This window comes from Leuciscus leuciscus (assembly GCF_965113295.1).
Source record: "Leuciscus leuciscus genome assembly, chromosome: 18".
Taxonomy (NCBI): Eukaryota; Metazoa; Chordata; class Actinopteri; order Cypriniformes; family Leuciscidae; genus Leuciscus; species Leuciscus leuciscus.
This window is the reverse complement of record NC_138742.1, coordinates 35107876-35123216: the sequence shown is the minus strand read 5'-3', so window position 1 is coordinate 35123216 and position 15341 is coordinate 35107876. Positions and strand designations below refer to the sequence as shown.

Below are 15341 nucleotides of genomic sequence, written 5' to 3'. Positions count from 1 at the left end.
TGATCTTGTTGTGGAAGTGGGAAGATTTAGCAGCATGAACATCCACAGAAAATGAAGAGAGGAGAGATTGATACATACTTAGATCAGATGTGTCTTTTGATTTGCGCCATTTCCTCTCCGCTGCCCTGAGTTCGGTCCGATGTTCACGAATAACCTCAGATAACCAGGGGTTAGAGGGAGTAGCACGTGCAGGCCTGGAGGAGAGAGGGCAGATTTTGTCTAGAGAAGAGGTTAGAGTGGAGAATAAGGTATCAGTTGCGGTATTCACATCCAGAGATGAGAATTGTGAGGGTGAGGGAAGAGAAGATGACACGGCAGAGGAAAGATTGGCGGGAGAAAGTGAGCGCAGGTTTCGTCTGAAAGTGACTGGTGGGAGGATTGGTGGTGCAGGGGTAGAGAGTTGTAGACTGAAAGTTATGAGGAAATGATCTGAAACATGGAGAGGTGTCACCAAAATGTTGTCTGTGATACAGTTGCGTGTGTAAACCAGGTCCAGTTGGTTGCCTGATTTGTGAGTACCTGTGGTGATGAGCCGTTTGAGATCGAAAGAGGCTAGGAGAGAAATGAAGTCTGTTGCATGTGGCTTTTCAAGATGAATGTTGAAGTCACCAAAGACTACAAGTGGGGTGCCGTCCTCAGGAAAAGAGGACAGCAGCACATCCAGCTCCTCTACGAAGTTACCCAGCTGACCTGGGGGGCGATAAATGACTACAAAATCGATCTTAATGGGAGTTGTAAGTGTAATAGCATGATATTCAAATGAGTTGTTGTTGCATAGAGAAGAGAGCGCTGAGTATTTCCAGTTGTTAGAAATGAGAAACCCTGTACCCCCACCCCTCCCAGACTGGCGAGGGGAGTGAGAGAAAGAGAAATTGCTAGAGAGAGCAGCGGGGGTTGCTGAGTCTTCTGGACGAATCCAGGTCTCAGTCAAGCCCAAGATACTAAGAGTAGAATGAGATGCAAAGGCTGGAATAAAGTCAGCTTTATTGACTGCTGACTGACAATTCCATAGACCCATGGAAAGAGAGAGAGGTGTGTGAGAGGATGAGAGAATGGGACGCAGATTAGCAGTATTGCGCTGCCTTTTGTGAATGATGAAAGGGCGTTGCCGAGAGATAACAGGAATGTATTGAAAGCACATGTTGAGTAAGGTGAAAAATAAGATAAAAAGTGGGAAGGGAAAGGGAAAATTAGATACTTAAGTGCCTTCCTGGTGTCCTCGCTCGGTGGAGTCGCGCAGGTAGAGTCGATGGTCTTTACCCGAGTCGGTCTTCACACGAGAGCTGAACGCTCCCGCTGACGCTTCCGCGACAGCGCGCAGACTACAGAAATATAGTGCTGTCACTGCCTGAGTGAGGACAGCTGTGTCGCCGAGCAATTAAAGCAATAAAGCGGAAAAGTCCTGAATCGAAAGTGCTAAAAGCCAGTACTTAAGTGCAATTAAACAGCAATAATGATAATACTAATTTCCACTCGCGGCTGTTAGTTAGAGTGTTAACGCGTCTAGATAAAATACAGATTTGTGAGAAGGTAAAAATGAAAAATAAGCAGAGAATCGAACATACACTTACCTTGAGTCAAATACAATGCTGAATTACAGCAGAACTGGAATAATACTATTATACTAATACTAATAATACTAGAATAATACTAATTTCCACTCGCGTCAGTCAGTCAGTCAGTCAGTCAGTCAGTCACTCACTCACTCAGGCAGTCACTCACTCACACACACACTATCAGTCAGTCAGTCAGTCACTCACTCACTCTCTCACTCACTATCAGTCAGTCAGTCAGTCACTCACTCACTCACTCACTCACTATCAGTCAGTCAGTCAGTCACTCACTCACTCACTCACTCACTCAGGCAGTCACTCACTCACACACACACTATCAGTCAGTCAGTCACTCACTCTCTCACTCACTATCAGTCAGTCAGTCACTCACTCACTCACTCACTCACTCACTATCAGTCAGTCAGTCAGTCAGTCACTCACTCACTCACTCACTCACTCACTCAGGCAGTCACTCACTCACACACACACTATCAGTCAGTCAGTCAGTCACTCTCTCACTATCAGTCAGTCAGTCACTCACTATCAGTCAGTCAGTCAGTCACTCACTATCAGTCAGTCACTCACTCACTATCAGTCAGTCACTCACTCACTCATTATCAGTCAGTCACTCACTCATTATCAGTCAGTCAGTCTCTCACTCACTCACTCACTCACTCACTCACTATCAGTCAGTCAGTCAGTCAGTCACTCACTCACTCACTATCAGTCAGTCAGTCAGTCAGTCAGTCACTCACTCACTATCAGTCAGTCTCTCTCTCTCTCTCTCACTCACTCACTCAGTCTCTCACTCAGTCACTCACTCACTATCAGTCAGTCAGTCAGTCACTCACTATCAGTCACTCACTCACTATCAGTCAGTCAGTCACTCACTCACTCACTATCAGTCAGTCACTCACTCACTATCAGTCAGTCACTCACTCACTATCAGTCAGTCAGTCACTCAGTCAGTCAGTCAGTCTCTCTCTCACTCACTCATTCACTCACTCAGGCAGTCACTCACTCACTCACTCACTCACTCACTCACTCACTCACTCACTCACTCACTCACTCACTCACTCACTCACTCACACACACACACACACACACACACACACACACACACACACACACACACACACACACACACACACACACACACACACACACACACACTATCAGTCAGTCACTCACTCCCTCACTCACTATCAGTCACTCACTCACTCACTCACTCACACTCTATCAGTCACTCACTCACTCACTCACTATCAGTCAGTCTCTCACTCACTCACTCACTCACTCACTCACTCACTCACTCACTCACTCACTATCAGTCACTCACTATCAGTCAGTCAATCACTCACTCCCTCACTCACTCACACACACACTCACTCACTATCAGTCAGTCAGTCATCCTCTCACTCACTCACTATCAGTCAGTCTCTCAGTCACTCATTATCAGTCAGTCAGTCACTCAAAGTCGACACTCAGAGACTGTGTACCAAATCACACCCTATACCCTCATTCACTGTTCCCTACATTAGTTCACTAATATAGTCCACTTGACAGAGTGAATGAAAAGAAGTGAGTGAATTGAGACACTGATGAACACCTGATAAGCAGAATCACTGAAGGACAGAGAAACAAGAACAGAAAAGAGTAACACAAGAACTACAACTGACTTCCAGCCACACTGAGTGTGAAAACCGTTTACAAACCAGTTTAACATTCTTTATTTCATACATGTACAAAAGTTCTTGTTGAGAATGAACACATATTTAGTTGTTGATGTTGTATTGAATATAATAAAGTGTGTAGTCACCATGATGGAGATCAGTGTTTGCTTTAGTTGGTCTCTTGACACTTTACTTTTTAACATTAGTTTTTCTCTGGCTGCTTTAACTGTGTTTATAAAACACATTTGTTATGGGAAGAAAAAGCCAAGAAGAAGATGATCAGGTGTTTTAGGCTGTTGAGATGATGCCATTATCATCCTGGACATGTCTGATTCTCTGATCTCATCCTGTGTACAAGCGTTTATATTTATGGGTATTTCATATTTATCATATATCTGTGAATCTACAAAATGAAATCAGCAACATTTCTGCAATCAGTTATTCTGAAGTATATTGAAATCATATAGTGCATTAAAACATTTTGAACTCCTGCTTGACTTCAGACATCAACAATCAGCATATGAATCTCAGGATTAAATATATTAAATCAGGATTTTGATACAGGGTTAAACTCTGAATGAAATTAGTGAATGAACAGTCTATATGATGATTTTGTCATCATAATCAATATAACAAACTGCATTCACAAACCGTGTGTGTGCACAAGTGTTGTTTGCAAAAACACAGTTCAAGCAACAAGACAAAAACTAATGTTAAAAAGTCAAGGGTCAGCATCCCACCTAAAGCAAACCCTGATCTCCTTCATGGTAACTTTAAACCAAACATTTTCAATTAAACATCTCAATAACAACTTCTGTAGACGTATGACAGAAATAAAGTCATACGGGTTAATAAGTGTAATAATGTGTAATGGCTGGAAGTCAGTTGTAGTTATTGTGTTTCTCTATTTTCTGTTCGTGTTCCTCTTTCCTTCAGTGAATCTGCTTGTTAACAGCAGGTGTTCATCACTAATGGAAGTCAGTTGTAGTTATTGTGTTTCTCTATTTTCTGTTCGTGTGTTCCTCTTTCCTTCAGTGAATCTGCTTGTTAACAGCAGGTGTTCATCACTAATGCTCAACAATCACTTACATATTCCCTTAATTATCTCACTGCAACACTGTCTCAATGTTACTTTTTACTCTTTGTAGTGTGGATTTTCTCTTGGGGTTGAAAGGGTTAACAGTGTAAGATAAAAAGACACTCCCACGGAATGTATTTTAACAGGAATAAACTGTAAGTAATAAAACCTATATACTGGTAACACTGTTGCCAGTAGTTTACTGTAAATTTTAGTTTTGTGGGTCACCATTGTGCTGAAGATTAGAGCCTGTGCTTCAGTCCAGGAGAAGATCTACAAACATTGATGATTTGCTGCATGTTGCTTTATTTAACAGGCGGTGACTGTGTAGTTGCTGGTCCAGTGGAAATCTCTTTATTTACAATATTTTTTAGTGGTCTCAAATGAAATAAGTTCACGGTAATACTTTGCTCACAATATTAGTGCATTATACATTTTAGTTAATACATTTACATTTACATTTAGTCATTTAGCAGACGCCTTTGTCCAAAGCGACTTACAAATTAGGACAAAATTCAGCGAGTCATCATAAAGAGGCAAAAGCAACAACAACGCAAGAAGTGCTCAAAATACGAAGTTCAGGTATTATTCAGAGTAGCATAAGCCTGATAAGTGATGTTTCAAAGGGAAAGGAAATTATTATTATTTTTTTTTTTTTTTTTTTTTATATAAGGTTAAGTGCTCACGGAAGAGATTGGTTTTCAGCTGTCTTTTGAATGTTGTCAGGGATTCTGCATTCCGGATGAGGGTGGGGAGAGCGTTCCACCAGCATGGAACTGTGAATGAGAATGTTCTGGAAAGTGATTTTGTGGCTTTCTGTGATGGAACCACGAGACGTCGCTCGTTGACCGATCGTAGGTGTCTGGTAGGGATGTAGACTCGTAGGAGTGAGTGAAAGTAGGAGGGAGCTGAGCCTGTGATAGTTCTGTAAGCAAGCGTCAGTGCCTTGAACTTGATGCGAGCAGCGAGAGGTAGCCAGTGCAGAGAGATGAACAGAGGAGTGACGTGGGCCCTCTTGGGCTCGTTGAAGACAAGACGAGCTGCAGCATTCTGGATCATCTGTAGGGGTTTGGTTGCACATGCTGGAAGTCCAGCCAGAAGAGCATTGCAGTAGTCAAGCCTAGAGATGACCAGGGCCTGGACGATAAGTTGTGTTGCATGCTCAGTTAGGAAAGGCCTGATTTTCCTGATGTTGTGCAGTGCAAACCTGCATGATCGAGCTGTCTTTGAAATGTGATCTGTGAAGGTCAGCTGGTCATCAAACGTTACTCCAAGATTTCTGACCGATCTTGATGGGGTGATTAATGATGACTCTAGCTGGATGGTGAAGTCGTGCTGTAGAGACGGATTGGCAGGGAGGACGAGAAGCTCAGTCTTTGCCAGGTTGAGCTGCAGGTGATGTTCCTTCATCCATGTGGAGATGTCCGCCAGACAGCTTGAGACCCGTGCAGCTACTGTGGGATCATCTGGTTGAAAGGAGAGGAAGAGCTGCGTGTCATCAGCATAGCAGTGGTAGGAAAAACCGTGTGCCTGTATGATGTGTCCCAGTGATGTGGTGTAGATGGAGAAGAGGAGGGGACCAAGAACTGAACCCTGGGGAACACCTGTGGTCAGCTGATGTGCTCTGGATACCTCACCTCTCCATGCGACCTTGAAGGACCTACCTGTGAGATAGGACTCAAACCAGTGGAGTGAAGTTCCTGTGATGCCCAGTGATGAGAGGGTGGACATAAGGATCTGATGATTCACCGTGTCGAAGGCAGCAGACAGATCCAGGAGAATGAGGACTGAAGATTTAGAAGCAGCTTTTGCGATCCGTAGGGCTTCTGTGACTGACAGTAATGCAGTCTCAGTTGAATGTCCTTTCTTGAAGCCAGATTGGTTGACATCCAGCTGGTTGTTTAGAGACAAGAAGGATGTTAGTTGGTTGAAGACAGCTCTGTCAAGTGTCTTCGCAATGAATGGTAGGAGAGAGATAGGTCTGTAATTCTCTACAAATGATGTGTTTAGCGTGGGTTTTTTGAGCAGTGGAGTAACCCGAGCCTGCTTGAATGCTGTAGGGAAGGTGCCAGTATGGAGGGATGAGTTGATGATGTGTGTGAGTGATGGTAGAAGTGTGGGAGAGATGGCTTGTAGAAGGTGTGAGGGGATGGGGTCAAGCGGGCAGGTGGTAGGGTGACTGGAGAGGAGAAGTGTAGATACTTCTTCCTCGGTTAGCGAAGAAAAGGAGGACAGAGGGGTATTGGCTGTGGAAGGGGTCGGTCTGGGTTCCTGTGTGTGTGGAGCTGAGAACTGACTGCTGATAGCTGTTGTTTTGTTGGTGAAGAAGTGCGCAAAATCGTCAGCAGTTAAGGAGGAGGCGGGTGGTGGTGGAGGTGGACAGAGGAGAGAGTTGAATGTCTTGAAGAGTAATCGTGTGTTGGAGGAGCTGTTGATCTTGTTGTGGAAGTATGAAGATTTTGCAGCATGAACATCAACAGAAAAGGAGGAGAGGAGAGATTGATACATACTCAGGTCAGATGCGTCTTTTGATTTGTGCCATTTCCTCTCCGCTGCCCTGAGTTCGGTCCGGTGTTCCCGAAGAACCTCAGATAACCAGGGGTTAGAGGGAGTAGCGCGTGCTGGCCTGGAGGAGAGAGGGCAGATAATGTCTAGAGAAGAGATTAGAGTGGAGCATAAGGTGTCCGTTGCGGTATTCACATCCAGAGATGAGAATTGTGAGGGTGGGGGAAGAGAGGATGATACGGCAGAGGAAAGATGGGAGGGGGAAAGTGAGCGCAGGTTTCGTCTGAAAGTGACTGGTGGTGGGGGTGGTGGTGCAGGGGTAGAGAGTTGTAGACTGAAAGTAATGAGGAAATGATCTGAAACGTGGAGAGGTGTCACCAGGATGTTTTCTGTGGTGCAGTTGCGTGTGTAAACCAGGTCCAGTTGGTTGCCTGATTTGTGAGTAGCTGTGGTGATGAGTCGTTTGAGATAGAAAGAGGCTAGGAGAGAGGTGAAGTCTGTTGCATGTGGCTTTTCGAGATGAATGTTGAAGTCACCGAAGACTAGTAGTGGGGTGCCGTCCTCAGGGAAAGTAGACAGCAGCACATCCAGCTCATCTACAAAGTTACCCAGCTGACCTGGGGGGCGATAAATGACTACAATATGGATTTTAATGGGAGTTGTAAGTGTAATAGCATGATATTCAAATGAGTTGTTGTTGCATAGAGAAGAGAGCGTGGAGTATTTGCAATTGTTAGAAACGAGAAGCCCTGTACCCCCACCTCTCCCAGACTGGCGAGGGGAGTGGGAGAAGGAGAAATTGCTAGAGAGAGCAGCAGGGGTTGCTGAGTCTTCTGGACGAATCCAGGTCTCAGTCAGCCCCAAGATACTAAGAGTAGAATGAGATGCAAAGGCTGGAATGAAGTCAGCTTTATTGACTGCTGACTGACAATTCCATAGACCCACGGAAAGAGAGAGAGGAGTATGTGAGGATGGGACGCAGATTGGCAATATTGCGCTGTCTATTGCGCGTGATGAAAGGACGTTGCCGAGAGATAACAGGAATGTATTGAAAGCACATGTTGATTAAGGTGAACAATAAGATAAGTAGAGGGAAGAAAAAGGGAAGAGGAGATACGTAAGTGCCTTTCTGGTGTCCTTGCTCGGTGGAGTCGCGCAGGTAGAGTTGCTGGTCTTTACCCGAGTCGGTCTTCACACGAGGAGCCTGAACGCTTCCGCTGACGCTTCCGCGACAGCGTGCAAATTACACAGATATACAGATAATGCTCTCACCGCTTGAGTGAGTACAGCTGTTTCGTTCGGGCAATTAAGTCAATAACGGCAAAATGTGTCAAATCTAAAGTGCTAGGAGCAAGGGCTTAAGTTACGTGCAAATTAGATTGCTATAAACATTTACATGTGTTTCGTTCGCGGCTATTTCTCTAAAGTGCCAATGCGTCTAACTGAAATACAGGATTATGTGAAATTAAAATTTACAAAAGAACAAGAGAATCGAAGATGGCCTTACCTTGACTAAAATATAGCACTGAAATATCAGGAGAACAAGGTATTCTAGAGAAAACCACTTGCGAGCTGCGTGCCTCTAGTATGCTGCCCGCTGGTCCTATTGAAGTGATCTGAAGCCCTTCTATTTATATCTATCAATTCTTACAGATGCTGTTTCGTTCGGGCAATTAAGTCAATAACGGCAAAATGTGTCAAATCTAAAGTGCTAGGAGCAAGGGCTTAAATTACGTGCAAATTAGATTGCTATAAACATTTACATGTGTTTCGTTCGCGGCTATTTCTCTAAAGTGCCAATGCGTCTAACTGAAATACAGGATTATGTGAAATTAAAATTTACAAAAGAACAAGAGAATCGAAGATGGCCTTACCTTGACTAAAATATAGCACTGAAATATCAGGCGAACAAGGTATTCTAGAGAAAACCACTTGCGAGCTGCGTGCCTCTAGTATGCTGCCCGCTGGTCCTATTGAAGTGATCTGAAGCCCTTCTATTTATATCTATCAATTCTTACAGATGCTGTTTCGTTCGGGCAATTAAGTCAATAACGGCAAAATGTGTCAAATCTAAAGTGCTAGGAGCAAGGGCTTAAGTTACGTGCAAATTAGATTGCTATAAACATTTACATGTGTTTCGTTCGCGGCTATTTCTCTAAAGTGCCAATGCGTCTAACTGAAATACAGGATTATGTGAAATTAAAATTTACAAAAGAACAAGAGAATCGAAGATGGCCTTACCTTGACTAAAATATAGCACTGAAATATCAGGAGAACAAGGTATTCTAGAGAAAACCACTTGCGAGCTGCGTGCCTCTAGTATGCTGCCCGCTGGTCCACATTTAAACGACAATTGGTCAATTTAAGGCAGTCTGTTTCTGCAAGTGATATTAGTTAACTCGAGTTTTAGTATTTTACAGTAACACTGTAGATTACAGTAAAGAACTGTACAATTAACAGTAAATTACTGGCAACAGTGTTACAGTGTTTACTGTAAAAAAGCCTGGTAAGGTCTAACAGTGTATATTTTACATCTGATATACACATTTAGATGAAATATGCCATTCTCATTAATGAAGCACTTAAATTACATGAAATCATTACCGAGAAGTTATTATTTTTTATATTTTAATAAATATAAATATTTGTTGTGGATGCGATGCTTTTGAACACTTTTCCTGTCGCATGATGTGTTTTAATGTTTTAACTACAGTGAGGATCGCTTAGCGCATGATAATAGAAGAACTCATGGTCTGAGAAAATAGTCACGCAAATAATGATCAATAATGCAATAAGGCCTATCTATTTCCATTAAATCTATAAAGCAATTAAAAATACTCTTTGGCCAGTGAGAAAGATTGAGAAAGCTTTCTCTGAAATGTATTTTATACTGTTTGACTTATTTATTTAAAAACAAGGCAAGGATAGGCTACTAAATGATTTTTAGCAATGTAATGTGATGCCACATCCGTATCTCATATTTTCCTAATGTCTTGTACCGTTAAACATGTGGATGAATATGCATATGCAAAAGTATGCAGATGAGGATATGCATAGTAAAACTAGGTGTTGTAAGCTCCATTTATAGTTATTTAAACTAAGGCGGAGCTAAAGACCCCCAGGGAAGATCTGGTGGAACTAGAGACCACCACGGCTGATCAGGCGAAACTGTAACACAGAGCACAGTGGGGTAAGGGTTGGCCTCAGGGGCCGTGTCAAAACCGGTTGGGAGCTCAAGGAACCTCCATAGTCATAACGGGACCAGAAGGGTTTTCTGGGTCGACCTCTGTGATCATTTCAGGGCACACAGAAAGTTCATGAACAATCTCTGTGGTCATGTCAGGGCATACAGGCAGTTCAAGAACGACCTCTGTGGTCATATCTGGGCAGACAGAGGGTTCGCTGACAACCTCCGCGGTTGCATCAGGACAGACAGAATACTTAGGGATGACCTCCGTGGTCACATCAGGGCAGACAGAGAGTTTGTGAGCAGACGCCGTCACCCCTGGCAAAACTAGCTCTGGTGCCACCGCCTCAAGAGAAGCTGAAACATATGACCCAGACACACAAAATGACCATCCCTGTCACGGGGAGTGCAATTGACAGTGGAAGAACTTCTGAGACACCCAGACACACAAAATGACCATCCCTGTCACGGGGAGTGCAATTGACAGTGGAAGAACTTCTGAGACCCCCAGACTCTATACCACCACAGAGATGCCGGCTGCTTGTATCGACATTAGCGGTGTGTCCTCCAAACTGGAAGCCCGTCTCAAACGCCTAGGGACTGCCTTTGTAGCTTCAGATGACGCCTGAGGAGACTCTGGTGCCGCGACCATGACGGCTGGAGACTCTGGTGGGGCGACCATGACGGCTGGAGACTCTGGTGCGGCGACCATGACGACTGGAGACTCTGGTACGGCGACCATGACGACTGGAGACTCTGGTGCGGCGACCATGACGGCTGGAGACTCTGGTGCGGCGACCATGACGACTGGAGACTCTGGTGTGGTGAGGAGACTCTGGTGCGGCGACCATGACGGCTGGAGACTCTGGTGGGGCGACAATGACGGCTGGAGACTCTGGTGCAGCGACCAGCGAAGTCTTGAAGTCTCTGTCATGAACGAAACACAAAGTTGAGGATCCAAACAGAGACGTTTATTAAAGGGTAATCAAAACAGTCCAAACAATGACAGAGTCCAAGGCACAGGAAAACAGAGAAATCCAGGACAACGGGCAGAAGATCAAAACCAAGACACAGGAAACCAGGATACAAAGGCAATGCAATACAGACACCTACAAGACTTTGCATCGAATGACTGAATTAACCAGACTTATATAGGTAGAGTTCACAAAGTAAATGATACACAGCTGATAGCAGTCAGGGTTGATGAGTCTAGGCAGCGATATCTGGGAAATGAAGTCCATAATAGAATGACAATGAACAAGAGGGGAGTGCCCTCTGGTGGACATCCAGGAACAATTGTATGTTTTATACACCGTGAAAACAGCATTTACTTGACCGAAACTCTAGGTCTATATAGCGGTGAATGTATGCAATATTGCTGCTATGTTTATAGGGTTGTCAACGAAAGAGACATTCTGAATTTATGGTGCGTTCTATTTTTTGGGTTTCAGTGAAAGATAAAGAGGAGGGTCAGGTGGATGCTGGGCCCCGAACAAAAGATGACGCGTTTGGAGAGTACAGGTAAGCGCAGTTAGCCAATTATGTCACATTATAGTGTCAATAATTCTCTCTGTTCATAAGTCTCTCTGCTTTCATGCTTGCGCACATAGATCTCTGGAGAGGTAAGAACATTCACTGACTCCATCATCCATGTACACTGACTGTTTCCTGCTGAACTGTAACCGAAACCTCTGGTCTGTCTCTCCATCAGTGATAATGAGAAGTGCTCCATCAGTCAGCCGTCTGTCTGCGAGAGCAAACGCAGCAGTAACGACAGTCTAGCCGACTACGGAGACAGTGTTGACATCCAATTCAACGAGGACGGCTCCTTCATTGGCCAGTACAGCGGACGCAGGGATCCACAGACTCACGGCGGTCACGACAGCTCGGGCGCCACGTCTCCCGTCAATCCCAACATGCCTCCACCCAGCATCAGCTTCCCCACTTCTGTGACAGGAATTCTGGGGCCAAATTAACACATGCATGTCCTTGACCATTTGAATGAGAGGCACTGATGGTATTAGACAGGATATTACTATATGACGCGAGAAACATCATCCATAAACACCACCGGCTTCACACTCACATAACGACACACATGCATCCGACAGACGCCAATAAAGTGCAGGACAATTGCTTATAACATTCCATCCAAGCACTGAAAACTGTTTACAACGCTCACCTTGCTTCTTCCCAGTTTACAGCAAGTGATGTTTGAACTGGAAGGTGTTCCACTAAGTTCTCTTGCTGAACTCCGGTAGAATAAGGTGTGATAGACTACAGACGCAGCCAGGGGAATACGGCCATTCGAGAGTTCAGGACAGATTTTGGCCTTGTTCACATGGCGCACAAATGCAACTCGTTTTGAAAATGATATCTGTAGGAGTGACTGCCAGCACTATCTTTTTCTGAATCTGATTGTTTATAAAGCATAGTCAATATTTGCTGTATCTACAGTGCATTGGTTGCTGTAGGAAATAACGTAATAACATAGTAGATGTCAGCACTATGGCTGCTACTGTACAACAAAAAAGATAATGTTGACAGGACACTCTGATACATGAGACACAGCTCACTTTTTAGTGAAAGAGTAAATCTGAACACTTTTCCACACAAACAACTGCAATGAAATTGAATCTGACAGTTCGGGCTAAGATTTTAATTGGCTTTGAAAAACGACTATTCAGTTTCTCACTGTTCGAGCTAAAGACTTGAGCCGAGCAGATTTTTGCTGCGTCTCTGAACAATGCCTTATGTAGAAAACATCAGCTAGAATCACTGCGATGTTCCTGTGCAATCACAGGTAACAGTTTGAAAAGAGAAAATCCTTTCACATTTCATTATCATTTGAAGGCATACTTTCCCCATTTGCGTTTAAAAAAAAATGTTCAAATTGTTTTTTGTATTTTTTGGTTGTATTCATATGCATGTTCTTTTTTTTTTTTATATGAAATACATGTATATACATCATATATTTTATTTCATAGAGGCTAATATATTTTGATTTATATATCATATTATTTATTTATTTATAATTTTTTCTTTACACATTACATGTAATGTTTGTGTCTTTAATTTTTTTTATTCATGTTTTATAATACAGTATGTATGAACAATTATTATCCTACTATGTGTGTCTCTCTGTGTCTTAATAATCAAATTTCAGGGCTTTTAACGTGTATCATTTGTATTGTTGCCCAAGTGTGTTACCCAAGTAAGCTTTTTAAATAATGGTGTTTTTGATGCAATTTATTACGTTAAATCCCTTTGAGTACATACAGCCGCTGCACTAAAGCCAAATTTTGTGATTTTGACACTAACATATATTTTTTAACTTTCTTTTTTTCAACTAGAATTGATATCCTGCAGCATATAACAGCATGAGATGTAGTGCTAGGCTAGTTGATGTAGTGTGAGGCTGTGCCTGCTGTTCTCCTGTAACGCTGAGGCTAAACCCCGTCGTGTTGCCTTACAGAGTTTGATGACTCCCGTTCTTGAGTGTCTGTCATCAGTCCATCAGCTTGCAAATAATAACACTCAAGCAGTGCAAATGATGTACAGTAAATTATTACTAACAATAACAGTCATACAATATAATCTATCACACATTTGTCATCAGTTGTTCTTTCTAGTGTGGGCATTCTTTGAAATAAATGTAGTCAGGCTGTTCCTGTCTGTATCTAGTGTATTAAAGGAAATGGCCTGAGGGCAGTGACTTCAGCTTATGATAAATAGACACAAACTGATGTAGAAAAGAACATATTGATGGTTCTTATTCTGAATGTAATTATTATTTGGTATGTTTTCACCTTTACTATATTTATTATTGTCATATTTATACCATATCCATGGTCTCATGCTCAATTATAGATTTAGCGTTTAGAGCACTGATTTCATAGTGTTTTATTGATATCATTCTGGAGCGTTTGCTGGCTTTATCCAAAGAGCAAAAACACCTTCAGACAGTGATTATGGCTTTGAGTTCACTACTTAATAACATTATTTGTTTTATATAACATATGCCACTCATAAACCATCCTGAATTGTACCGATCAAAGTCATGCTGCGACCGCCTGGTTAAAATCAGAATATTAGGAATATTTACAACAAATGTATGTAGCCTGTGTACGCATTAAAATCTATTTTCCTACGAAAAGAACTTGAGTAAAACGGGTGGAAGTGCAGTGCATGGCTTTATTAGAAAAGAGCTCAAGTGAACCCACACAGTGAGCACGTCACCATCCTTCCCAGCTTTATGGGATATCTTGATAATGTATGTAACCTTCTCTTACCTCTGCCTTCTATTTTTAAATCTAAGCACTAAAATGACAATAAAAAGGTAGTCAGTGTGGTATTTCAAACAATAACTGCCTCTGTGAGTAATAACTGAACTCTGGTGAGAGATAAGTCATGATGGACTATATCTGTAATGTTGCGGGAATACAAGTCAAGTATGGAGCTTGTCAGCGATGCTTCTTTAGCCCTTGTGCTGTATCTAAAAATACAATAAAATAAAATTACATGATGATTATGCAGAAAATAATGTGTAACACGTTTTACTTGTACAATATTCATTTAATTTAATTGACTGGATATGGCTTCATATTTCTTGCACATACATTCCACATTATTAATTGCAGTTAAATATTAGTCACAAGCCTAAAATTGACTGCACTTTTTCATTTGTCGTTAATTCATTTAAGTAAAAAAATAATTGTGCAACCTAAAGAGCATTACATACAATAAGAGCTGTGTAATGAGCAGGGCAAGGCCAAGAGCAGTGGGATGGGAGCGAGCTTAATGAACGACACCTATGAGTCACGCCAGTCTCGAGTCCCACAGAGGAGCTCCGGAAGGATAAAAGGAGGATTTACAACAGTGGAAGACGAGAGAGGACCAGGCCTGGGACTTATACATTTATGTGCGGCAGTCGTCCTTGAGGGGCTGCCACTTACTTTTGTTGTTTATGTTTATTTTGTCATTAAAGTTACTTTCATCGTTTGCTTGAATTGGGAACATCATTACATTGGTGCCAAAACTGGGGAGGGGCTGTTAAAGGGCCCTTGGCACTGCAGAAAATGTATGGTGCATTTGAGTATGGGTTGAGCAGAGTCTGCCGGCCACCGGCCCACTGACCTGCGAAGGCTGTTACATCCTGATATTTATATGCTCCAGGAAGTCTGACATTTTTGATTTTGTGAAAAGTGCATGCGGTGAACTTTTAAATACTCCTATTTGGGGATTCATGTAATTGTCAATAAAATTGTTCAACGCTTTGCCAAGACGTTTTAGATGTGATTTATATTGGTTTTGCTATGGTGAGGCAATAAATATATGGCAGAAAA

General features: G+C 42.7%; 1 protein-coding gene across 2 annotated transcripts in view; it reads left to right on the top strand.

The window, feature by feature from the left end:
• Nucleotides 1–15300, top strand: part of l1camb (L1 cell adhesion molecule, paralog b) — a 75887-nt gene extending 60587 nt beyond the window's left edge. For both annotated transcript variants that reach the window (XM_082144797.1, XM_082144796.1), the window contains 2 exons: nucleotides 11448–11517; nucleotides 11708–15300. In XM_082144797.1, the coding sequence (XP_082000923.1) occupies nucleotides 11448–11517; nucleotides 11708–11972 (335 nt within the window). In that variant the 3' untranslated portion in view covers nucleotides 11973–15300. The remainder of the gene's footprint in view (nucleotides 1–11447; nucleotides 11518–11707) is intronic.
• The last annotated feature ends 41 nt before the right edge of the window (nucleotides 15301–15341 follow it).